The sequence below is a fragment of the Rhagoletis zephyria genome, unplaced genomic scaffold, assembly GCF_001687245.7.
Source record: "Rhagoletis zephyria isolate East Lansing unplaced genomic scaffold, Rhagoletis_zephyria_1.1 Rzeph_scaffold_03809, whole genome shotgun sequence".
Taxonomy (NCBI): Eukaryota; Metazoa; Arthropoda; class Insecta; order Diptera; family Tephritidae; genus Rhagoletis; species Rhagoletis zephyria.
Window position 1 is genome coordinate 5,704 of NW_016160892.1, and position 25,272 is coordinate 30,975.

The 25,272-nt window shown below is 36.6% G+C and overlaps 4 protein-coding genes across 7 annotated transcripts in view; 1 reads left to right on the forward strand and 3 right to left on the reverse strand.

Moving 5' to 3' along the window:
• The first annotated feature begins 420 nt into the window (after positions 1-420).
• Positions 421-1,585, forward strand: Dlc90F (dynein light chain 90F). The gene has a single exon (XM_017624863.1). It carries the CDS (start codon positions 597-599, stop codon positions 930-932), a length of 336 nt encoding a protein of 111 aa, XP_017480352.1. The 5' UTR covers positions 421-596; the 3' UTR covers positions 933-1,585.
• Positions 1,586-3,128: 1,543 nt separating this feature from the next.
• Polr1E (RNA polymerase I subunit E) lies at positions 3,129-4,613 on the reverse strand. The gene is made up of 5 exons (XM_017624869.1): positions 4,483-4,613; positions 4,212-4,414; positions 3,745-4,154; positions 3,466-3,687; positions 3,129-3,399 (listed from the first exon to the last, which is right to left on the reverse strand). The coding sequence occupies exons 1-5, from the start codon at positions 4,547-4,549 to the stop codon at positions 3,150-3,152; spliced, it is 1,152 nt and encodes a 383-aa protein (XP_017480358.1). The 5' UTR covers positions 4,550-4,613; the 3' UTR covers positions 3,129-3,149.
• Positions 4,614-11,445: 6,832 nt separating this feature from the next.
• LOC108369701 (uncharacterized) lies at positions 11,446-13,987 on the reverse strand. The gene is made up of 3 exons (XM_017624868.1): positions 11,926-13,987; positions 11,708-11,859; positions 11,446-11,644 (listed from the first exon to the last, which is right to left on the reverse strand). Exons 1-3 carry the CDS (start codon positions 12,587-12,589, stop codon positions 11,558-11,560), a joined length of 903 nt encoding a protein of 300 aa, XP_017480357.1. The 5' UTR covers positions 12,590-13,987; the 3' UTR covers positions 11,446-11,557.
• A 107-nt stretch (positions 13,988-14,094) lies between these two features.
• Positions 14,095-25,272, reverse strand: part of PKD (serine/threonine-protein kinase D3) — a 34,938-nt gene continuing 23,760 nt past the window's right edge. For all 4 annotated transcript variants that reach the window (XM_017624864.1, XM_017624865.1, XM_017624866.1 and 1 more), the window contains exons 6-11: positions 25,056-25,237; positions 23,178-24,279; positions 22,876-23,084; positions 17,496-17,841; positions 16,778-16,960; positions 14,095-15,373 (exon numbers count right to left, since the gene is read on the reverse strand). In XM_017624864.1, the coding sequence (XP_017480353.1) occupies positions 15,180-15,373; positions 16,778-16,960; positions 17,496-17,841; positions 22,876-23,084; positions 23,178-24,279; positions 25,056-25,237 (2,216 nt within the window). In that variant the 3' untranslated portion in view covers positions 14,095-15,179. The remainder of the gene's footprint in view (positions 15,374-16,777; positions 16,961-17,495; positions 17,842-22,875; positions 23,085-23,177; positions 24,280-25,055; positions 25,238-25,272) is intronic.

The following is a 25,272-nucleotide window of genomic DNA, read 5'->3' on the forward strand; positions in this document are numbered from 1 at the left end:
AAAAAAAAAAATCGATTTTTGCGACCCAAATGCCGACGGCAAATCACCAATGAGTTTGCATATTTTCATAGCTTTCACATATTTATTAGTTAACAAATCTACCTTTTGGATTTAAAGCATTCCCTGGCATATATTTTCGAAAATTAATTTTCATTAATTAAACCAAGAATTTTCATCTTTTTTTTTATTAAATCAATGCAGCGAAAAAGAAAATCCAAACCAAAGCACTTAACATTGATACAAATTAACAAAATTGTATCTCCGCTCAGCTCTGTTAACTTGCCGCTCAGATCTGTTAATTTTCCGCTCTCAATTTTCGATTCGAGTGGTGAGCTTCCAGAGCGATTTTGGTAGTGTTTGACAATTCACACGGCTATTCGTAATTGCTGCTTCTCTGTTTTAAACGTTCTCTGGGATTCGCTACTGAGAAAGTTAAGAGAAAGCAAAAGTGAAGAAAACTACAGATTTTTCAAGCATTGCTTTCCCGAATTTTCCAATAAATTTGCCTTAAATCTTTCCGCAATTGGCCATAATTAGTATTGTAATCGATACGCCAAATATATTTCTTCAGCCGTTTAAATAAAAGAGTTTTAAAAATGGATGAAGCCCGTGATGAAAGCCAGTTCATAGTGGACGACGTAAGCAAAATAATTAAGGACGCAATTGAGAACACCATCGGAGGCAACGCCTACCAACATGACAAGGTAAACAACTGGACTGGTCAAGTTGTTGAGAACTGCCTAAGTGTGCTTACTAAGGAGCAGAAACCATACAAGTATATTGTTACATCGATGATTATGCAAAAGAATGGCGCCGGTTTACATACAGCTAGCTCATGCTATTGGAACAACGACACTGACGGCAGCTGCACTGTTCGCTGGGAAAACAAAACTATGTATTGCATTGTATCGGTATTTGGCCTGGCTGTTTAAGACTCAACAATGATGAGCAATAATGAGCCAAAAAAGTATGGTTCCAGCCAGGGGAGGGTATAGACCTTTTAAGTGTTTTTCGCGGATATGTAAAGACGAAAAATTAAAGCAGTAATTGCATAAAAACTCGAAACAGTTTAGCGATTTTCCAATAAAATGTTCTGCAAAGCTATTAAAATTATTATATTATCACATAAATTTACATTGGCTTCAAACAAAAGAAAATATGGTAGTTGTTTTTCTAGCTTCTCAAGTTATATACGATATAAATAAAAATTTCAGTAGGGCCTTATTCGTTAAAAATAAATACTACATACAAATTTGATTAGATTTATGTACGATTTAACATAATGGGCTACTGGCATACAAGAAGTACTCAAATGCTATATACATATATATAACACAATATGTGGATAAAAGAGTAATGTATAAACGCAGAATATTTTTTTATGAAAGTTTCGATTAAATGTATTTGAGCGAATACCTTATATTAATGCAAACCGTTTTATAGAAATTCCAATAAATGTAATTTTCGTTCTAACAGTAAAATTTGTGTGCTTGGATAATGCCATTCATTTTTGCAGCCACATACATAACTACTTAAGGAAGGATTAACATAAATAAATTCGAACAAAATGTGCACCAATAAAGTATTTCGTATTAGTTTAATTGCAATGATTGATTGCCTGGTATGATTTATGGGATTTGGATTTTGGTCTTGACTCCTTCTATCCTATAGTTTCTGAATAAAGCAGAATGATGCTTTGCATTGATGCATTTGTAAAAAAGGGATATTCACTTGATTATATTGTGGCATACATATGTATGTGTGCCTATATATTTGGTTTAACTTTTGCTGGTAAGAGAGTAAATTTCTTAAAATGACGCATTGATTCCATTTAATATCTTCAATTATTCCTTTTGACTTACTTTGTATTAACATCCCAATCCGTTTACATAGGCAAATGCACATGCACATTCATTTCTACTTACATACATACATTTATATTTAGGTAGTATTCGTAGATTATGCCTATGAATCATGCCGTAGTAACTTTTGGATATTGCTTTTAGCTGTGGCTTCGTGGTTTTTTTTGGCCTTGACCTTAAGAAATGAGTGATGAATAACAAATCTATATACATATATGTATGTATATGTACATACATACATATTTACAAAGCACGGATATGAATTAAATAAGTACATATTCCGCATGGATACCCGGATAATTTTTTAACTTATGTATGTTATTTTATTTTTTATAATGGTGGTGTTTTTTTAAAGAAACTATACTATAGTGTATTGCTTTCTACACTAACGATGTATATTATACCACCAATGTAAATTGAATCAGTGTACGCAATTAAATAGATGTTTTTTTTTAGAGGAATTATATAGTATTGTATTGTTTCCTAAACTAAAGCCATATATAGGTGGTATAAAATTGTATTGCTTCCGACACTAAAGCCAAACATACAATGGTGGTATAAAATTGAATCAGTGCCCGCAATTAAATATATTTTTTTTTTTAAGAAACTATATACTACAGTGTATTGCTTCCTACACTGAAGCCATATATTGATGGTATAAAATTGAATCAGAGTTCGCAATTAAAGATTTTTTTTTTACGAAATTATATACTGTAGTGTATTGCATCCACTCTATAAAGCCATATATTGGTGCTATAAAATAAAAGTGTTCGCAATGATATGGCTTTAAAACAGATTCTTATTTTAAACAGCAAGCCTTCCAAATGCACATATATGATATGGTGCGCCGAATGTATCTAGACTCTTTTAAAGAGTGCGTGAAATAGTAGCTTTATAGAGCTCTTTAATTACATTTTATTTTTTATGAATTAGGCCATAAGATAAGTAATTTTTGAGCAAAAAACACAACCGACTTGATGATGATATAATCGGATCTAAAGTATTAGTATGGAACCACCCTCGAGTTATCACCTTTCCGATGGAAAAAAAAAATCGAAATGGGTTCACGTGTTCCAAAGTTATGCGACAACATAGATAAAAAAAACAGCAATATTCCCACGAAATGGTAACCCCTTCCTTTTTTGAAGTAGGTTAATAAAAACACCGCGTTTTTTTTGTCACTTCACAACTATGTATATATTTTTACATACCATTTTGCAAGTGAATTGTAACAATATTTAAAAACTGTATTTACATATGCGTTCTTACACTTATGTTTGTGGCAGATCACTTTCTCGACTTTCTACTTAAACTTCCTGGTAAAGTTGTAACTTTGCTAGGTAATCTCAAAGTCAGCAGATCTGTTTTTGGTGCTCGACAAACATTCACAATGTGGGCGAACTTCAGCAATTTTTGCTTTGAAACGCCTAGCTCTTGCGACAGCACATTTAAATCCACACTGAAGTTTTCGCTGATAATAGTAGCCATTACTATGAAATAACACAAGGCCTTTTCAGAAGTGTGTGGGGTGCGAGAACTAAAAAAAAGTTAAAATTTTACTGAAGTAGTAAAATAAATTAATTTCTGCATAATGTAATCTTACAAAGGTTTGGAATTAGGATCAGAAAAACGTGTGCGAACATCATTCTCTGCTTTTTCTGTTATACCGGAAAGTTCGACGGATTTCAGTGAACGTGCACGAGTTTTAAGCAAACTCAGCAAACAATCCATGTAGATAATTAATTTCAAATTTAAAAATCCCTCTGGTGTAGGAGTGCTATCTTGTATCTGTTTAACGCATTTGCATAAGAACTCTGATTGTAAGCTGTAAAGTAACAAAAAGTTATAAGAGCAAAATTTTCAGCAAGATTAAAAAAGTTACGGCAATTTGTCCACGGGCGTAGAATATACTACTTTCGACTCTTCATCCAGTCGATCTAGCAGTTCACCGGGCACAATATCGTGCACATTATAAACTTCTTCCAATTTCTTTGCATCTTTATTGAATTTTGGACGCAAAATATCGAAATTATGCTCCGTGTTTGGCTTTTCCTCAACTTGGCCATTTAAATCGGTCTCGCGTACAGTATTTTCCAAATCATTTCTAAGCACATCGACGTTAATCTTATTAGTTTCTTGATTAGCAGCAAAACGCGCTGCTTTTCGACCGCCAAATTGTTTCATTAGGACCGCTTTAGTATGCTCAGCTGTCAAGGTTGGTAGAGGCTTTTGTTCAAGGGTGTTGTAAATGTGATTGCTAAGTGTAGCCTGCTCTATGGGTATAATGCGCACCTATTCAAATATAATCTGGGTTATTAAACGATATTAGATCATATACCAATAAATTACTTTGTTTGTAATTTTATTGCGCACGCAGATGTAAGTATCTGTGAGTGCAGGTGCTTCTCCGCCATCAACGACACCATGATAGATTTGGTCCTTGGCAGTGACCATTGCGACTTTTACTGGTGATTTACCACTTTTTTGCAATAGCCGACAAAATTGGGTAGCGTGCTTGCTGACAGCAGCCAATTGGCCATTTTGGAAATTCACTAAAGCAGAGTGATTTAATCAATTTCCCTTATAAAACAAATGATATTAATAGTGAAGGAATTCTTACGCAATGTTGGCATCGATGCGGTACGCTTACGCGCATATACTTTTTCAATAGTGGCCTTTTCTTTCATGACTTCTGTAAAAATTTAATGACTCCAAAAAACTAAACAAATGAACACTAGGAATGTCGGAAAAATATCGATGCATCGAAAATATCGATGTTTTGCTTCGATGCATCGAAAATTTTCCACTCGATGGGCGTGTGTGAATCGGTAGCAAAGTTCTATGGGGAAAGCTGTTGAATAATATTTGTACTATGGTGAGACAGTTTTGCCAATCTGCTGTGTGAAATGAAATCTTTTTTGACAGCAGTAAATTTTTCATAACCGCAGATTTATGCGCAATAAACTATTACAAATTTAGTGAAATTAATATTTTAAGAAAACATCTACCATCATTGATTGCAGTTCATCAACTTAAGCTTTTATTTTACGAAAAATTACACACAGCAGCAATCTTTGCAATTGTCAAAATTTTCTATGCATTTGTCAAAAATTTCACTAGCCCTATGGGCTACTGAAATTTTATTCACCTCAAACTTGTCAAAAATTTACTTGCCGCGAACTTTGTTACCGATTCACACACGCTCGATGTATAAATTGTCGATGTATCGATGCATCGATTTTTTTGAAAACTTAAGGCGCTGGCCCAATGCATTCTTGCTTTGCGCGCCTTGCTGACTTCATTTTGCTTTGATTTACTTTGAAAACTTGCTTGGCCGAATGGTGGCTTGGAACGCCGTCAAAGTAACCAGCTGTCTGGTTGAAAAGTCAATGTCTGTTCCCTGAACGTTAATAACACCTGATTTACATGATTCAAGTACTTGAAAGCAATTCTTGCTCATTCTCTTTTGTGTTTTTTATTTGCTTTTACACGTTTCAATTCTGTTGAATTCAAGTCTTTGGTTCTTTAAATGTGAAGCAACGAAAATGCCAAAAGCAAAGCAAGAAAGTTGAAACGACTTGACGGTACAGACGAATGTGTACTCGTCCCTTTTCTTCTCACCCCCTCTCTTCCATGTCCGAGCAGAATTGAATTCAATACTTGAACTGTGTAAAAGCACACTAATTATTTCCTAGAAAATTCTAAAAAATGTATCAGAAACTTTCAGATTTATTTTTAAATTAATGCGAAATAATGTTTGTATTTAAAAGAAATGATAATAATGATACACCCATATCTATATCTACATTTACTAAAAAAAAACTATAACTTAAAAAAGCGATTTACTTGAAGAAAAGGGCTATAAGAAGTTTTTTCCTCTCGTGTAAAATTTGTAAAAGTGGGCTTTGCAACTTTTTACTATAAGATAACGATATGTTAAATATAAATATGGAAACAATGACTCATTTTTATTTCATTTCGAATTACCTGCGTTTTCTGTGACTTTTTTAAATTAACCCTGGCATTCAGTAAGCGGTCTCTAAGCACTAATAGTGACTTTTGGTGGTGAACTTGGATTTTGAAAATATTTGGTATTCAGTACGCTGCCTCACGTCTCTAGTCTAAAAAAAATCACTAATTTGTCAACTGGGTAAGAGCAGGTCTCAAAAACAAAAATATTTAGAAAAAGTTAATTGCTTTCCATTTTATTAAAAAAAACTCGAATATGAAGCGAGAAAATTTTTCAATAAGAATTTCGTTAGAAAATAAACCAAAATGCTTTAATATCATACAAAAATATATATATTTTTTAACATTAAAATCTAAAGATTATAAAAAATAAAACTAATTAAAAAAATGCTAAATAAAAAAAATATAAAAATGGCTCTACGCCCGAGGAGTACTCGAACCCAGACCCTCTCGAACGGCATCCTAATGCTTTGACCACTCGGCCATTGCGATTCTTCGGGCGGCGCGGCAAAAGGCATACATAAACGCTATCAGTTGACTGTCTGTGGTTGTTTTCACCACACATTTTTGGTAAACTTTTTGTGACTCTCTCCTGCTGAATAGCCCAATCATCTCAAGTCACAAAAATAGTCACTAATTGTTAATCTCAAATTTAGTGACTTGAGATGAGACTGAATTACTGAATCCCAGGGTTAGAGCACAACTCCACAACAAGTAACCCCCTGGGGTTACTCTGTAATACGATGCAATGCGATAGGAAAATACATCGTAAGTAATACCCCGTGTCGATTTCAGCTATGCAATTCAGCTATCGCTGAAAGCCTGAAAAGCACGAAACGCTTTAGGCTTAGCTTTGTTATAAAATTAAGAGCAAAGATCCTTTTTTTCGTGGCTGTTTGAGTCTTTAATTATTATTTTTGCATGTATATTAATTTATAGAATTGACACATGTATTAACGGGGTTGCATCGGGATGAACGCAGTTTGGCTCCCGCTAACGAACTCTCAATTTTCTTGCATTCGAAGAGAGATATATTTTTGGTGGACATTTGATCGCATACCTTTACATTGCGAATCTGTTGTAAATTTTTTATAAATGTTGCGAAAATTAAGAATATTGCCCTAAACTCGTAAAATCCTGGTAAAAGAACGGTCAAAACTTATATAGAGCCCAGTTTACGCGCCTCGTAAAATTCCGAGGCAAATTCGATGCGTAAACGACCGAGTTAATTATTAAATAAATAAATAAGTATATAGAATTTAAAACGAAGAGAAAAAAACTTAGGCCCAATTTCAGGTGGCCTATTTAAGTAGATTGTTGATTAACTTCAAAAATTCATTTTCAGATCATACATTTAGGGCCATTTACTCAAAGCCTATTTCATTTATGTCCGCCATTCCCCACACCGTACGATGGGCATTCGCATCGGATCCTACTATAAGCGGTTGCTTCCCATCGCCAGCCACTTGTACTAGCCTATGAAGCTCCCTCGACGGTATGTCGTTGTCGTGGGGCATGTAGCAAGGCATGATTCAATAATACAAGGTTCGATAAACTGACAGTTGTCTCTCTCGCACCGCTCCCTTAGCAGTGGCACCGTGTTGCTTCTTTGCAAATTTACAGGGAAACAGTGTAGCTTTGGTGTGAAATAAAAGTATAAGCTTTTGTGCAATATGTTTATTTGTATATGCATATGAAGCATATTTAACCGATGAAAACCTAAGCATTGGATCAATCTCATAGTAGTCTTATTTTAATTTTGAGTTATTTTGCAGTTTTTATACGGCTAAATAGCATATAAATTACGTAATTCACGTAGATATATCAATATTACGTTCAACATTTCGTTTAAAATGCCAGATTTCCTGCAAATACATTAGAATTTACGAAAGGAATTTCACTACTAATTGCCTACTTTGCGTACTTTTCTACTACCATTTTCGAAACAAGGGATTGCATTCTTGCCCTTTCTCTGTCCTTCGTAAATGCAACCTTTTGTAAGGGAGTGTCAAACCGCAGCTGTCAATAATTGTCTAACCTTGTATTACTGAATCATGGTAGCAAGGCGCAACGGGCAGCGATTCATCGTAGACCAGCGTTGCCAACTTTTCAATTTCCAAAAGCACCAAAACTTGGAAAGAAAAGCGTTTTTCAACACTAAAAGCACTAAAAAGTAAAAAAATGGACAATATTCAAAACTTTTTCGCTCATAACGATTGAATAGCCTCTACACATGCTATTATGATGCATGCTTACGAAATAATACCAAAGTCCTGCACATGAAAACTAGTATATCACGAGAAAGAAAAATCTTATCACAACAAACGAAAATGAAATTTAAAGGGGAAGAGTAAGAAATGAGCAAAAAAAAAAAATTGTTTTTCATAATAGAACCTCAAATATGGCGAAACCCGTGTTTTTGGCACTTTGAGGTTAGGGTATCTTTTGACGTGCTGGAGAAATTCTGCATCCAGATTTGGATTCAGCACCAAAAAATCTACAAGAACCGATAAATATTTCAAATTATTTCATGTTTCATATACATATATACATTTGAGAAATCTGAGTTCAGAAAAAAAGCACTAAAAAAGGCACCAGGCACTAAACCATTTCTTTGGGCGTTTTAATTTTCAAAAAGCACTAAATCTAGTGCTTAAAGCACCAAGTTGGCAACTATGTCGTTGACGTCGTTTAGCGTCACAACCGTCAAGTGCCGTTCTTACCTTACCATGCGTGTTGGGAACATATGTAGCTTAGTTTTCCGACTTGAGGCCAAAAACTAGGCTGCCCAAAGGGAGTCATGCTTCCTGGACTAAAGCTGCATCGTAGCCGGCCCCCTGTAAGTTGAGGAGAAGCTCGCCTGAGGCTATTTTACTTTTATGGAGATTTATTTGAAGGACCTTAAGCATTAAGTTGGATGCAGTGTCCAGCTCAGTCGTCCCCACGTTACGTAGGTTGAGAGACGACTGTAGGATCTATTTGGTGCTGAGATCCTTCTCCGCATGTTCCAGTTTTATTTTGCGAGGGGGTGGGACCTTCGCTTTCGGGGTCGACGGATCTCGCTGCGATCTACTATCTCGAGGTATGGAAGGGGGCATTGGATGTCTTTCACCACTCCCTATGCTGACAAGGGGTAATACTTACAACTTATGATTTGACGCCGCTGAACCTCCCTGCCCGTGAAATGTCGACATAGATGCGTTCGGTTTCGCGTCCCTTGTCGCGAATAACGCTTCAAGCAGCTGCATTTCCACTACCTTCCACCTCTCTTGCGTCATCTGCTATTGCGTTCGAAGAGCGCCACGAGCAGATGTCGCTTGGCAATCAAATTGGCCGCCGCTGCTGCCTTGGATGTAGGGGGAAGCTGTATGACGTTTGGCCTCGCAGCCTCGTCTTTACATTTCTGTTTCTTTATAGGCTTTACTGCCTCTTCTTTCACAGACCGCTGCCTTTTGCTCAAGCCTACATTTTCTCCTTCTCCTCATTCTGGTTGGTCTTGTCGATAAGTCGGTCGCAGATCTTGACCACAACTGTATATCGCACCTAAGCCTTCAACCCCTCTTTGCCTGACCTCGTCCTCGGTATCTTCCTCCGTTCCGCGCTTAGGCTAACCGCGCTTTCCTGGCCCGAGTCTTTAAGGTATATGGCACTAGTGTGTGGCAAGCCGTGTCTGGCAGTAGTTCTACAATCATTTTAATTCTTTGGACCCTTGTGTAGCACATAATAATCTCTATATTCAACAAAAAAAAAGAAGAAAACAATCGAACCGCATGGTCCTTAAATATACGCAGTGAAATAGAGTGACGCTATGTGACAAAAATGAAAGTTGATTTCTTTTTTTCTTACAACATCGCAAAGTTCTGCGAAGTGTGCATGGCTCTTTTCATGAAACTTGTTTTAATATGATTTGGAGTAATTCTAGTTGTTTTTGGGACACGGCAGCGGCCATACAAGAAAAAAGGCAGCGTTTTAGAAATGGAGAAATATTTACAGCTACCCCTTATACACAGACAAGAAGATCCTTTAATGTGGTGAAAGCATAGCCGCAATGAATTTCCAAATTTGTTTACACTGGCAATGAAATATCTTTGCGCATCATCATCCTCAGTGAACCCAGAACGAGTGCATCGGGTAGCATTTATGTTGAAAATCGAAAGAGGTTGTTGCCCGATAATTAGGAAATGTTTCTTTTCAAAATGAAGGAAATAAAAAATTGTTAACTTTAATCAGACCTGTTAAATAATGATTAATAGTCATAATGATTATTAATTCAATCATGTTTTTTTTGGTAACCATTTAATGATTTGCACCATTTTAATGATTAATAATCAATTATTTAAAAAAAAAAATTAATGAATTGATTCATTAATTTTAATTACATAACTGTTTTGTTATTTTTGATTATTTTCAGTTATTTTTGAAATTTTTTAATTACATGATTAATATAATTACTTGCTTATTTTCAATTATTTTTGATTTATTTCTTAATTGCATGATTAATATAATTATTTGATTATTTTGAATTTGTTTTTGATTTTATTAATTATATGATTAAAATAATTATTTGATTATTTTTGATTATTTTTTGTTTTTTTTTTTAATTTTATTTCAATTTGTGAATAATATATTGTACAATGTTCGGGGATGAAATTTCTGTGGTTAATGCTGTAGTGTATATATATATTGTTTTAAGTTCATTATATGCTGTTTTTAGGTCAAAAGAAGTACAAAAAATCTAAAATTTTATTTATTCAATATGACCTTCAAAATGACCATAAAAAGTAAACTTTTTGATTTTTTATCTTTCTTTTGACCTAAAAACAGCATGCAACGAATTCAAAAAAATATAAAAAATGCTTTTTTCGGTTCCTGCTACTATAGAAAAGGATTCCTTGATGCAAGAACATCAAAAATATCTGTTTAAAACTTTTTAAAAAGTTCGCCTCATACTGTTTTCAGGTAAAAAACACAAGTTCATCTATTTGGGAAAATAATTAAAAAAAAAATCATATAATTAGAAATAATCAAATAATTGAAGATAATCTAATAATCAAAAACAATCAAATGATTAAAAACAATCAAATAATTAAAAATAATCAAACAATTAAATATAATGGAATAATTAAAAAAAAAAATTGATTAATTTTGATTATTTCTAATTATTTGATTATTTTTGATTATTTTCTTAATGGCAATTAATCATGATTATTTTTGATAATTATAAATAATAATTAATTATTAAGGGCTGGGTTATGTCAGAAAATTAAAATAATCATCAAAATTACAAAATGCAAAAAAAGTAATGATTACTAATCGTAATGGAAATTTAACAGCTCTGACTTTAATTACTAATTGGATACTACTTAATTTTATTATACAAATAAAAATAAAAAATTCTGAACTAGATCTTTAAACTGAATCTTCTATATTCAATATCTGGAAATTCGGCCGGATTTTAGTCAGTATGCGGCCGGATAGTCGGATAACAGAAAAACGGCTGCATAAGCCGGATTCCGTATATCTACCGGATACCCAGCACATCCCTATTTATTATGCTTCAACTTCAAGACCATACTTCGCAGAAATGTTTATACTTACATAGCAAGTATATATATATAAAAAAGCAGACGAATTGGCCCATAAATACGTTAGATATATGAATTTTATTTTATTTTTTTTTGTCGCGGTAGACCTTAACCCTCTATTAAGACATATTTATTTAAAATTTATGTAGATTTTGTCATGGTATCGGTATTAGTAAAACCAAATCCACTTAGGGTGTAGTGTTTACTTTTTACAATGTGCACCACTTGCTGTAAAAAAATAAAGAAATTATAAGTAATAATCAATTGGAAATTAAACTCTTGTGAACTCACTAGCACCAGTTTAATTAAAAACACTGCAAACGTTAAAAAGTTAATGCTAATTAAGGCTGCCTCCGGCGGAAAATTGAGGTTGGATTCATCCAATAAACCACGTTTGCGCCGCATATGCACTTTTGGCGTCCAAATCATATGGAACTGATCCTCTGTTATAAGAGATTAAGTTGAAACCAAAATATAAAGACCAACATTTTTTCTTTCAAAAATTTTACCAATCATGCGCATAATTTTATTTTTCAATCCTTTCAATTTCTTAATCTTTTGTTCGATCGTCAATCTCGATTGCCTAACCCAGTTACGCTGCACAGTTCTTATAAAATTAAGAAATCCTTGCATTGATGGGTATTGTATGCCAGTAATGACATGTGGAAAAATATTTGTATTGCCCTCTTTAGATCTCATATCATCTGCTTCCCCTTCGTCCTCCTCATCATGGCTGATCTCTTCTGTGTCCTTTGGTTCATCACCATTTGAAACTTTCTCACCAGCAGCCATACCATAACTTTTAAGCGGTTGTGTTGCCATTGCTGCCGAAATCTCGCTCGGTTTTAAAGGTGGCGACGTTGGATCTATTATGCCGGCTTTATTTTTTAGCAGTTGCGAAGCTGGATCAAGCAATTTCTTCAAACTTTCTATATCTTTTGTGTTGCCAAAGCGTTCACGTTGATATTCTAGCCATTCTGGACTAGGTGTTGTCATATCTTCGTTAGAGGGGTGCTGATTGGGTTTCTTGGCCTCAGTGTTGTTTGCTAACGCTACTTTATGGGCTTGAAGTCCAATTGAAATTATAAACAATAGAGCACGTAAGTGTAAAGCTAACATTTTGGTGCGTCCAAAGCTGTCGAAGAACTGAAAGAAATATTCATTCCAGTGCATGAAGATTACATTGAGCTAAGAGTTTCAATTTAGTGCATACAATCGTTTCTTTTATTTTTGTTCTTTGTGGGTGCGTTACAGACATTTATTTCATGCCTCATGATTTTTACATATAATGTACATATGTAGATATGTATGTACAATATGTGACTTGCAATTTTAAGAATGTCAACCGTTGCATACGAATTCACAAGTAACAAATATTACTGTTTTTCCTAAAAGAACCAGCGAAATTTCCAACATAAATACATATGTATGTATATGTACATTGGGGTGGTGCAAAAACAGTAAAGTCGGAATTGTAAGATTTTTTCTATATCGAAAAAAAGTACACCACTATTTTTTATTTTGAAATCAAAAAATATTTAGAGGTCGCTCAAAGCGCTCAAAGTTTTCCATGTCTATATTTGCCTACTATTTGAAAAATTTAATTCAGTTAAATTGATAAGAAAAGGTACATAGATATTGACTTAGTTACCATTTGAGGAAAGCGCGTGATAAGTAGACTCGAGTTATAAGACCATAAATTAAATTCGCATGAGAAAGTCGATACTAAGTCTAAGTACTTTCGAAAATATGAGTAACACCCACATCTCAATTCGCAAGGCTTTTTAAATTCATTTTTTTACGAATGGAACCATAAGAGTGTTCGAAGGGAGTAATAACACAAAAATACTTTTAAGGTGAAGTGAAGCATGCCGGGTATTTGCTAAAAAATAAAAATATAAATTTTCGTGTTAGAATATTTACATACAAATATAATTAAAAAAAACCAATTTCTTAACTTTTGCTTAACAGCAAAGTTACCAATATTTATTTCGAAAAATAAAGATGAGCATCATAATAATAACAGTTTATTTCATAAGACGGATCTTAGTGATCTTAAAAGTTTTACATACTAAGGGGATATATAGCACAGAACATACATATGTAGTTATTTATGTATTTATATGTAAAATTGTTATTATGCTAACGTACATACATATGTACATATTTTAAGTTTTGTATGGACTACATATGTTGAGTTATTGAATTGTAGAGAAAAATTTAGCACAATAGTTCAGTTGTTTTAAGCTTTGTCTTTACTTGGCAAACTAACTACACATGTTTATATGCTTACATATACATATACATATGTATGTTCATCCATACATATGGTATGTACAATGCACATACATACATATGCACAATATTTTTGAATAATTACGATATTATATAGTTGGATTAAATTGATTCGTGTTTCCCGTAAACTCTTACTTATGCAATTTTTATAAGTGCTATATATTACGTAAGTATGTATGTATATAATAAATTACAATTCCATACGAAGATCGTGTAAGGTACTGTTTAGAGGAAAATTCTTTAAAAAATTCTATATAGTTACATACACAGTCCATAGTTGTGACCTATCAAAGTACAGTGAATCGCTACACTCACACATCCAGATGTACACACATATATATATATATATCGATTCTTTATGTCATTTTTTATTATGTAAAGGATTTTTGTTTGTTTTTTGAAGAGACTAACTTTACTCAATTGGGGGCACTGAGGAGCTTTTAAGCTATCTATGCACGAATGTATGTAGATATACTGTTATGTGTAAAATATTAAGACCATCAGAAAGTTCTTCAAATATTGACTACTTATTTAATCCGCAATTGTAAAAAAACTTAACTTAAATTAAAATTGTTTATAATGTGATTCTCGCAGCGCAACACTTTTTTGTCTTTTATTGGCTCCCTAACCCGTTGTTGTGCATTTACGATGTTGCGCTTAACGGAAAACTTAAAAGTTCAACATTAAAAATTACGCTAAATCAATAAAACGAGCTTAAGTATTATATGATACACATTTTAATCGAAATGCATATTGCATACATATGTAAGTAGTATGTATGTAAGTTCTAAAAGCTTAAACTTAACCACCAAAATTTTATTTGACGGTCTTAATATTCTGCACATGACTGTACATATAAACATAAGTTTTTACATTATTATGTAGTACGTTTTATATATATGTAATAGAAGTACTTATATAACTTAGGCCAGTTTTTCAGAGCACGTTTCAACTTAGATCACATACTCGTAAACTGCGTTTATGTGTATGTATTTAATAGCTGGCTGACAATGAAATTTTGGTTTAAACCATCTAACTCCAGCGTATAAACCAAGTTTAAGCCATGGTCCGATTTGACCATGCAAAAGCTCTGTTTGAGCTAACTTTGGGGTTTGTCTTACTATTATTATTCTATAATTTGGAGTTTGCTTTTTATTTAATTTAAAACTCATTTCACATTTCGACATAAATGGCCACGCATCCATTTTATGGCCTTATCGCCAATAGCTTCTACTTTCAGTGTACCGGGTAAACTGCGACAACCACAAGCTTCCGCATCGATGTGCTGATGTTGCTGCGTTGGTTCTTGTATGGATAATTTTTGGCGGGGATTTGTACGCCGTGGTTCGTTGGTTGACATTAGTGCTATTTGTTGTTGTTGCAGTTGCTCGTGCTCTTTTTTTTGCAATTTATCCTCTTCTTCCCTGACTTCTTCTCGTATATTGGTATTGTTCTCTCCGCCACCAGGTCACATGTCACCACTACTAGCCCATCGTATATCGTCCGCTTCGTGCGTTAAATAACGTGTGCCCACCTGACCCTCCAAATTGCGCAAATCTCTATAGGTTTGTTTATCTTGTAGCCAATAATGTTGTAAACTTTTATCGACAGTATAGCGTTTACGCTGTTTCACTTGCAGCAAATTGTTGATGAGGTCGATGGCTGAAAGGATAGATGAAAGTTTTATATGCGTACTGAAGTTAATTACACTTGTTTATAGCTAAAATGGTTTATTAATGCCACTATCCAATTCCTATGTAGAATTGCTTGGTGATTCCGAAAGTTGAGTTAATTTTTTTCTATGGATACCTTTTTTTTAGGTATTTTCAATTCACCGTCATTCAGCTTAAAAAAAAAGTGGTTCCACTCAATAGAGTATATCTTACGAACCAATCGAACTATTTTGTGATGAAGTACGGCAATTAAAAGCGCACGAATTTCTCAATAAACTGTAAATACATCACTTTTCCATGCGCCTTATAGTTTCTCAAAAATTAATTAATCATTCCACTTTTTTTGTGCTTTTTTGAAAAAAACCAAATTTAACAGGGAAAAAATTTAAAAAGTAATGGATTCTGTGCAATTTTTTTGCAAAAAAAATCAAGCCCTAATGAAGAAATAGATGGATGAATAAAGATGGAATGAGTGGTCAAATGAAAATGCGCAAAGATTTATTGTGTGAAAAATGAGCAGGAAAGAATGTTACTCATAGGCCATGAACACCTGGGAAACACCATGTTCTCAGAAATCAAGAATTATCGGAAATTTATGTATTTACGCCCTGCAAAAAATTGTGCGACTAATCTCTAAAGAGAGTATTCCGAGATTACTCTCAATCGGGTACAATTGGGCATTAATTAGTCCCATCTAGTCTCATAAGGGTACTAATGGAGGTCAATTAGTCCCGACTCATCCCTTATGGGTATACTTGGAGATCAACTAGTCCACAACTCATCTCTAACGGGTACTATTATTATTATTATTTAATGATATGTACGCACTTAGTCAATGAAATTTCATGTGCGGCGTTGGCACGCAGAGATAGTATTCGCCTAACAAAACTGAGCGCCCCGGCTCGAATCTCAGATGGCGCAAATTTTTATTTTTATTTTTTTTTAAGTTACTAGTCGCTTTTTATACCCGTTCTGGTATAAAGGGGAACAATTAGTCTCTTCATAGGACATGCTCGAACAAAAGCGATCAGTTCATTCCATATAAAGAGGTCAAAAGTGGTATTAGTCGCATGCTCCTTTGCGATTGCTCCCGAAGTCATCCCGGATTAGTCCAATTTTTTGCAGGGCGGTTTATGAAGAATTTTGTTGGCTTTCATTTGCCGTATTTCGTATTAAAATTGTTAAATTGGTGCGCAAGATATACGTGGAACCACTATTTTATTAAGCTGAATAACGGTAAATGGCAAATATCTCGAAAACTTATCCATAGAAAAAGATTTGCTTGATTGTTGGAACCAACGAGCAATTCCACACAGGAATGGGATAGTAGTAGGTGAATGAAAAAAATATAAAAGTTTGTGATCCATTGTTCTTAACATATTTCGTGTTATACCATTAGAGGAGATCTCCTTCCATGGATTTGGCGGATACATAAAAGCGGCATTTTGTATCTGATCATTTATGTCCTCCTCTTCATTGAAGGGGAACGTACCGCTGAGGCTGACATAAATAATAACACCAACACTCCACATATCCAGTGAACGGTTGTAGCCTTTGTTGCGGAGCACCTCAGGAGCTGTAAGGGTAGAATAAAATCATTAAAACTTGAAAACCGAAAACGTGCTTCCAAGAGCTGAAGTTAACTACAGTTGAATTCCTCTATAATGAAGTTGTTTGGGACCGCTTAGCACTTAGTTGTAAAGGAGCTAAAAATTTGCTTGCTCGGGCAGGCATCATGAAAGTTTTTTTTTTTTTAAATTAGTGATTATCTTAGTTGCTTTTTTGGGGTTTTTTGTAAAAACCAGTAATAATGTTACTTTAAGAAAAATTGGGGAAATTGAGAGAGAACTCTGTTGCAGTGCTTTTAAAATGGATCATTAAGGAGAAGTTATTTTTAAGAGAAAGCATTTTGCCTTCTTGCAATACTTCGTAACAGAGAGGAATTCGTGACAAAGCAGTTCCAGTAGAGAATTCCAAATTCTAATAAAAAACTTTCGCATTTTCTTAAAAAAGCGTTGTTACAGAGGATTTTTTGTTATGGGCGATTTCATTATAGAGGCGTCCGAATGTATTAGGCATAAATTGTTACACATCCATTCATTTTTACTTACCCAAGTATGCTGGTGTTCCCACAACCGACCGCCTAAAAGACTTCTCACCGATAATTCTAGCATAACCAAAATCACATAGTTTAACTTGTGGAAATTCGTTATCGGATGAGAGCAATACATTTTCCGGCTTCAAATCACAATGGACAATATTTTTGCTATGCAAATGTTTTAGCGCTATGAGTATTTGTGTAATTAGGAATTTCGTTACTCTTTCGCTAAGACGTCCACGTTCGTGCGAGAGTATCATCTCTAACATATCACCTTTAAGCTTCTCCATCACAACGAATATGCGTTCTGGCGTTTCGAACATGCGCTCTAAATTCACAACACCGCAATGAGAAATGTTCTGTAGAAAAATTTAAAATATTGCAAAACAATTAAATGAATGAAAACAGTTATTGTTTTAAATACAATCTTGAAAAAAAACGTTGGTAAAGCCACAAGGCCGTGTCAACGGGTCCACGGGACTTTTTTGGAGAACATGGAATTGAATTCGAGGCTGATGGAGCGGTCTTACCGCATTTTGGTACGTACGATTGTGTTTTACGCATCCATAGTATGGTGGAAGAATGCTGCAAAAAACGTTCGTACTACGTCTCCTTATTTTGATTCAAGAAACAGTAGCCATTATTTAGCTGCAATATCGACTATCCAACGACTACTTGTATACAAGGAAGTTTGACTCAGGTATTCTTGCAAAGATACCTGGTTTGGAAACGTAAGGAGTTTCTGGCTCCATAACCAATGAAAGTTCCAAGTGAAAATCCCAGATCGCGAAAAATTTGGAAAACGGACTCCTTGCCGTTAATCGCCGACAGGTTAGCTGCAGGTGTCTCGGCACCAAACTTGCCACCCCCTTGGTAAAATGGCACACGGTGCTCCTGCTTGAAGTCTTAGCAATCCTAACCTGCGCCAAACTAAAACTTGAAAAGGCTTCCGGGCCTATAACTGTCGAACTTTGAGATCGAACTCAACGACGCTGACAAGTTGGTGCAAGAGCGATCCTTAACTACCTTTTTAAGACCGGGACTCTTCTGCGGTTACAGGTGGTCATGGGGCGGTGGGTGGCCATAGACAGACCAAGCTCTTCCGCTACCCTTTAAATATGTAGATCGGATAGCATTAAATTAAACAGTAATTACGCAGGCACCTAACTGGTCAAAATCAACTACGATTTCATGCGCACCGAAGAGGTGTTATCGGAGAGTTGGAATGCCTTAAGGACTACTAAGGTTTCAAAGGAATCAATAGGGAAGTTGACGGTGTTTTGAGCAAGCTAAGTTTGGGAATCTTTTAGGTCACAGGTCTCTTGTTCAGACATAGCCTTGCTTTTATCTATATATCTAAATGCAACATAGTGCATCTCTCACAACTATCAGATAGGTATCTTCCGATAAATTGGCAAAAGAAGGTCAGCATTTCACCGGCTGAGCGGAATATCGCCCTATCTCGGCTGCCGGTTCGAAAACGTCCTATCTCATCTCGCGATATATTGAATTTATATTAAGAAAGAGCGATTTCGAAGCGGCGTATGAGATTATTATTATTGTTAGTACGTCGGGTATAGTCGGGCTGCGACCTAATAGATCTATTGTGCTAAACCTTAATTGTAGTCACTCAAACCTTAAGCTATTCAAGAAATTAAGCACATTGGAGAGTGCCGTGTTCCAAATCTTGGATGGAGAATATAATCGATCCCCAAGGTGTAAATATCAGTCTGATATTCATGATACGCGGGCATCACACAGAATGTGCTCTGAGGTTTACTCGGCCAGCCCACAGAACCTGCAGTCCGGCTCTGCAAAAAGCACCATTTTGTTCAGATGGTACCTTAACTTGCAGTGTCCTGTCGGGTAGCCTGTAAGAGTTTTAAGACCCACCCGGCAGAGTTCACGGAGTCTTTCTGACTTCCTTCTGGAAGGGATTATGCTTTTCTTTGATTATCTCATTCCCTTTGACTTACGTCAGTGGGCAGCAATCTGAGATTCCTCCCAACTCCTAAGCAGTTCTGCAGTGTATCGTCACAGAGTGGCTCGGGACCATGTATTCGCGTTTGCGCTCCACGCTTTGCGAGATAGTCAGCCCTTTCGTTGCCTTCAAACCCTTCATGCCCAGGGACCCACCACAGCATAACTCTATTATGGGCTCCTAGGCTATTTAGAAGAGTTTTACAACTGTCTACAAGCCTTGATGTCATTCTAAATGAGTCTAAAGCCCTTATCTGGTCTGACTATCCGACATACTATTTATTCTGGCCCCGTTTGTTCTTCTACGAAGACATTCTCGAATGCAGACTTCGATTGTGAAGACTTCCGCATGGAGTATGGTTGGATATGAGCCTATTGGCAGACTCTATTGGAACCTTGGTCCAAGCACGCCTGCCTCAGTAATCCCGTCTTCCATTGTTGATCTATCGGTACCTTTGTCAATCATAGATATTATCGCTTTACAGCAGTCCATTTGAGGAATTCTGACCTTGCAGGGCTTGTAAAAGGATAATTTCGGTAACATGATATCTGTGAGCTTGGTAGCGGGACCATCCAGAAAAGGCTTGAGAACCTCCAAGTGACCCCAAAGATCCCCCCAATCTTCATGCTGATTACATTGGGCAGCTGAAGGGCGCTCCAGCAGGCCTCCTTTGCTATCAGAATAGATAGAGATCAAGCGGTGTAGCATGCTCAAGGTGGGACCCGCACTAGCTTGCCACAAGGCTAATGCCGCATATGTGACAACAGGTACTCGACGGTACTGAAAGACCAATACGTTAGTTTGAGTGATATTCCCCAAGTTTTACCATGGAGTCTCCGACAGGCCTAAAACGCCATTCTAGCCTTGTTGGTAACGTTATGGAGATGTGAGTTCCAATTGAGCCTTTTGTCCAGAGTTACCCCTAGATACTTCGCCTTTTCTGTGAACTCAATTTCTCTCCCTGCCGAGGTGGGCTTAGTCAAGTTCTCTTTCCTTATTTTGGTAAACGGGACAATGGTGGACTTCTGCGGGTTTATTGACAATCCCTTTGAAGCACACCAGTCTATTAGTCTCAGCGTAGCTTGCAATCTGGAACAAATTGTGTCCTCATGCCAACCAGTAACCACAGTAGGGGCGATAAGACTCTCCCTTGAGGACAGCCGCGGGTGGCAGTCACTGCTTGCCTGCTGTTTCCTAGTTCGCNATAAACGGGACAATGGTGGACTTCTGCGGGTTTATTGACAACCCCTTTGAAGCACACCAGTCTATTAGTCTCAGCGTAGCTTACAATCTGGAACAAATTGTGTCCTCATGCCAACCAGTAACCACAGTAGGGGNATTAGTCTCAGCGTAGCTTGCAATCTGGAACAAATTGTGTCCTCATGCCAACCAGTAACCACAGTAGGGGCGATAAGACTCTCCCTTGAGGACAGCCGCGGGTGGCAGTCACTGCTTGCCTGCTGTTTCCTAGTTCGCATATTATAGTTCTGGATTTCAACATACTTATGATCCAATCCGTTAGAGGGCCAGGAATATCCTATCGAGATTGCTTCATTGTCAAAAGCACCTGATATGTCCAGAAATTCAAACAAAGCTATCTGTTTATACCGCAATCCCTTTTCAATTACTTGAGTTAGGCTATGTATTGCAGTAATAGTAGATTTGCCTGCCTGANCATATTATAGTTCTGGATTTCAACATACTTATGATCCAATCCGTTAGAGGGCCAGGAATATCCTATCGAGATTGCTTCATTGTCAAAAGCACCTGATATGTCCAGAAATTCAAACAAAGCTATCTGTTTATACCGCAATCCCTTTTCAATTACTTGAGTTAGGCTATGTATTGCAGTAATAGTAGATTTGCCTGCCTGATATGCGTGTTGACTCTGACATAGAGGCTTATTCCTGAGAAAGTTATCCCTTATNGATATTATAGTTCTGGATTTCAACATACTTATGATCCAATCCGTTAGAGGGCCAGGAATATCCTATCGAGATTGCTTCATTGTCGAAAGCACCTGATATGTCCAGAAATTCAAACAAAGCTATCTGTTTATACCGCAATCCCTTTTCAATTACTTGAGTTAGGCTATGTATTGCAGTAATAGTAGATTTGCCTGCCTGATATGCGTGTTGACTCTGACATAGAGGCTTATTCCTGAGAAAGTTATCCCTTATGTGAAAGTCAATAAGTTTTTCTTTGTCTTTACTAGAAAGGAGCTGAGGCTAATTGGCCTATACGCCTTTGGGAGTTGTGCTGAGTTTTTCCCCACTTTGGGTATAAAGACCACTTTGACATCTCTCCGTGTTGCTGGTATGTGAGCAAGTAAGAGACTTGCTCTCAGCAATCTAAGTAGTGGTCCAGATATTAAGCCCAAGCTCTGCTACAGCAGGCATAGGTAAATGCCATCTGGAACAGGGGACTTGAGATATAATGTATTTGAATCAAATTCTGAGATAGGGCGATCTTCGACTTATACGACCATTTCGTATCGTGGGGGGACCGAGACCACTTTGTGGACTCTGCTGCTTTTCTTTAGACTTGTAATGAGGGGCTAAACTCAAAACGAAGGAAGACATTCTTTGATGCCGAAAACCCGTCGGCCGGCATACAAAGACTAATGACTTATCATTTGATACAGTCGATCCCTTAAGTATAAGAAAATCATCTACTAAGTCAGTTTTTACATTAATTTAGTTATCTGACCGCATCTTGTAGGTTTTAAGGTAGGGATTTCATAGCCGAGGTACATACATACATACGCCTCCTAGATCGAAGTGTCCCTTGACCATAGTTTTTGAGAAATCTTCTGCGATTTCGAACCACTTTAGTTTAGCAACGGGACAAAGCTTATATTTGTTTAACATAAAAATAAAACTTTCATTGACCTTTAGGATGGGTGTTTTATGCCTCTTCGTAACATTCATACGGGCCGCATTTGCCTCAAAGTTGCCCAGCGCTGTTCTATACCAACTGCGCATTAGATCGTACCACCTTACAAAGGTGAAAAAAGTTCGCCGTACACGCCCGAGTCTAAAGTATTTTTTCAAGACAATTTCGAAAAAAAATTTTTTTTTTTATGGCAGAACCGACTGTTTACATTTTTCGTCATATCTTCGGATCGCAAAGTATGGTATATCGATGTTCTTCGAGGAGACCAAAAAATAAAAGATTTTTTTTTCGAAATTGCCTTACTAGAATTCTTTAGACTCTAGGGTATATGTTTGTTTTTTGGTAGGGGCCTGTGTTAACAAACGCGATGATCTTTTTTCCATTGCCTTTAGAAAATTTTACTTATTCTTCGGTAAACTAACTATTTTCAAATCAAGCAACAGTGCTACGTTGGTTAACCATTTTTTCCGTTAGTACCAAATTTTACTTAGGACACGGAAAGTTAAATGCCACTGACCTGCAATATGGCAACTTCGTTTTTGAGTTGTGCCTCCTGTTTAGTCGGAAACCTCAACTTATCAATAACTTTAATAGCCACTTCACGTTTGGTTTTCTTGTGTACACCTCCATAGACAACACCAAATTGTCCAGAACCAAGCACTTCATCGGGGAAGATCTGATAAAGCTGACCCATATCCTGTACGTTTTCTTCTGATTCACAGCATTCTGTAAACAATTCACGGTTACATAAGCATGTACTATCGCAATAGCCATTCTTCCCAATATCTTGTTTTGTGCAATATGTATGTATGTACTTACGCGTGTTTGTGACATGCATATAGGCCTGTTTGATGATTGTCTCCCAGCCTTTAGCGATATCCGAGCCAATACCGCTGTCTGGTGGCGGCAGTCTTACTGGCTGCTCTTCACGTACACCCACTAATGGATCCTGGCCTACATAGTAGCTTATGGTGGCCGTCTTAAGTTCGAAGCAATAATTGTTGTCTACACGAAAATCACGATTCGCATCTATACCCTGTATTTCCGATAGTGGTATATCCTTGTGATACTTGCTACCTTGTTCGGAGAGAAAGAGCGTCAACGTAAGCGTCTTCGAATCTAAGCGCCAATAAAAGCGCTTTACTGTTTTATCTAGACTGGTATAATGTACCAGCCATCCCTCTTTGATCGCTTGGCCGCCACGCTTTTTCGTGTGCTTCACTGATTGTACGATACGCATTAATGGTATATTGGCACTGGGCGATGAAGAAGAGCTCGATTGCTCCGATTGTCCATCAATTGACTGCCCCTCGCCCGCGCTACGTCCATCCGCATATCCTCCAACACGTCCATCGCCAGGACTTACCAGCCCATTGACCAGCTCTGGTGGCGAATTGTGTGCATTCGTTGTCGTCTTGGGAATACCGGCACGCACAGATTTTGCTCCAGCTGCGGTTCCATACTTATGCGTCAAGTTACCTGTGTAACCACCACCACTTGGCGAGGGATTGTCTTCGAAATCGCTATCATCGAACTCCTCGCGAAAAAAGTTGTCGCCCGCTTTCGGTGTATGCGCATGCGTGGGCGTGTTATCGGCAAAGTCGTTGGCATGCAGCTGCCGCTCGCCGGTGCAGTCGTGTGGCACTTTATCTAAGCACTTCTTATGCGCATTATATTGGCAATCTTTGCATTGGAGGCCCTGCTTGAACAGACCTTTCAGTAGTTTTTTGCAATATTGGCATACGGTTGGGATACCATAGGTATGCACCATGAAGGTGTGTGGAATGCGTATTTTTTCGGCGTAAGCGAGAGTTGACGTGTACATAGAAATATTGGCGGCGAGGCAATGATTGCTGCTCTGCGTGCCGTTGCGGCTACTCGAAGAAGGCGAACGGCTGTGACTGCGATAGTGGGGGACACTCTACGAAGTAGGAAATAAAAAACAGATCGCATGGAAGAAAGGGTATTGGCAAAGTGCAAAAGCAGCTTGACATTCAATGAATTAAGCGCTATCAAAAATGATCGAAAACACCGAATCTCCATTTGTGTAGAGTTCTACTTAAATGATCTGGCCTAGAGTATTGGCAGCTGTGAGAGTAAAACGATAAAGAAAAAGTCAACATAAGATACAATTTTTTATTCTTTATTAATTTTGTTTAAAATTTAGTATAAAATATTAAGGAAATAAAATTACAAAATTATAAAAACTTTTACATTTATTCCGTAAATACTCTAAACCAGATCGCAGATACCTAATCTGAAATAGTATTTAAGAGCTTCACTAAATAAAATAGTAAAAAATTATGTAATTTAAACTACCCTGCACCTGCTACTAACTAAGAGTATCAGTAAATTTACAAATAATGCTTTTTTATCAGGATTATAAGTTCTCGATTGTGCGCGAATCTACGTTAAGGGCCGGTTTTCACTATGTCATAGTACGACCACAAAATTTGTCAACATATTTTTAAACCGATTATATTATGGACCAAAAATTTGAGAATGTGTTTTCACTTATGTCGCGACAAATGCCATTGAATTTAAAACAGTGAAAACCAGCTTTAAGTAAAAGAAATCTCTAAAAAAATGTCTTGGAACTTTTTTCAACTACTGTCATTTATGTATCTTCACAGCGCTTAGTTTCAATTTACTCTAATTCTTAATGATATCACTCATCAAATCCGACATTCGCTTTACCAGTGAGCTACCGCCATCACTTCGCGCCGGATCGTCATTCGAGACCAACGATTGCGTTGAACCACCTGAGGGACTACGTGGCGGTTGTAGAGCCGACGAACGTCTCGAGCTAGTATCATTCGGGCGACTGCAATTGTTTGGTATTTTCACAACACAGCGTTTATGATAATTTTGACCGCAACCTTGAAAATGAATACAAATGCCATAAAGCAAATAC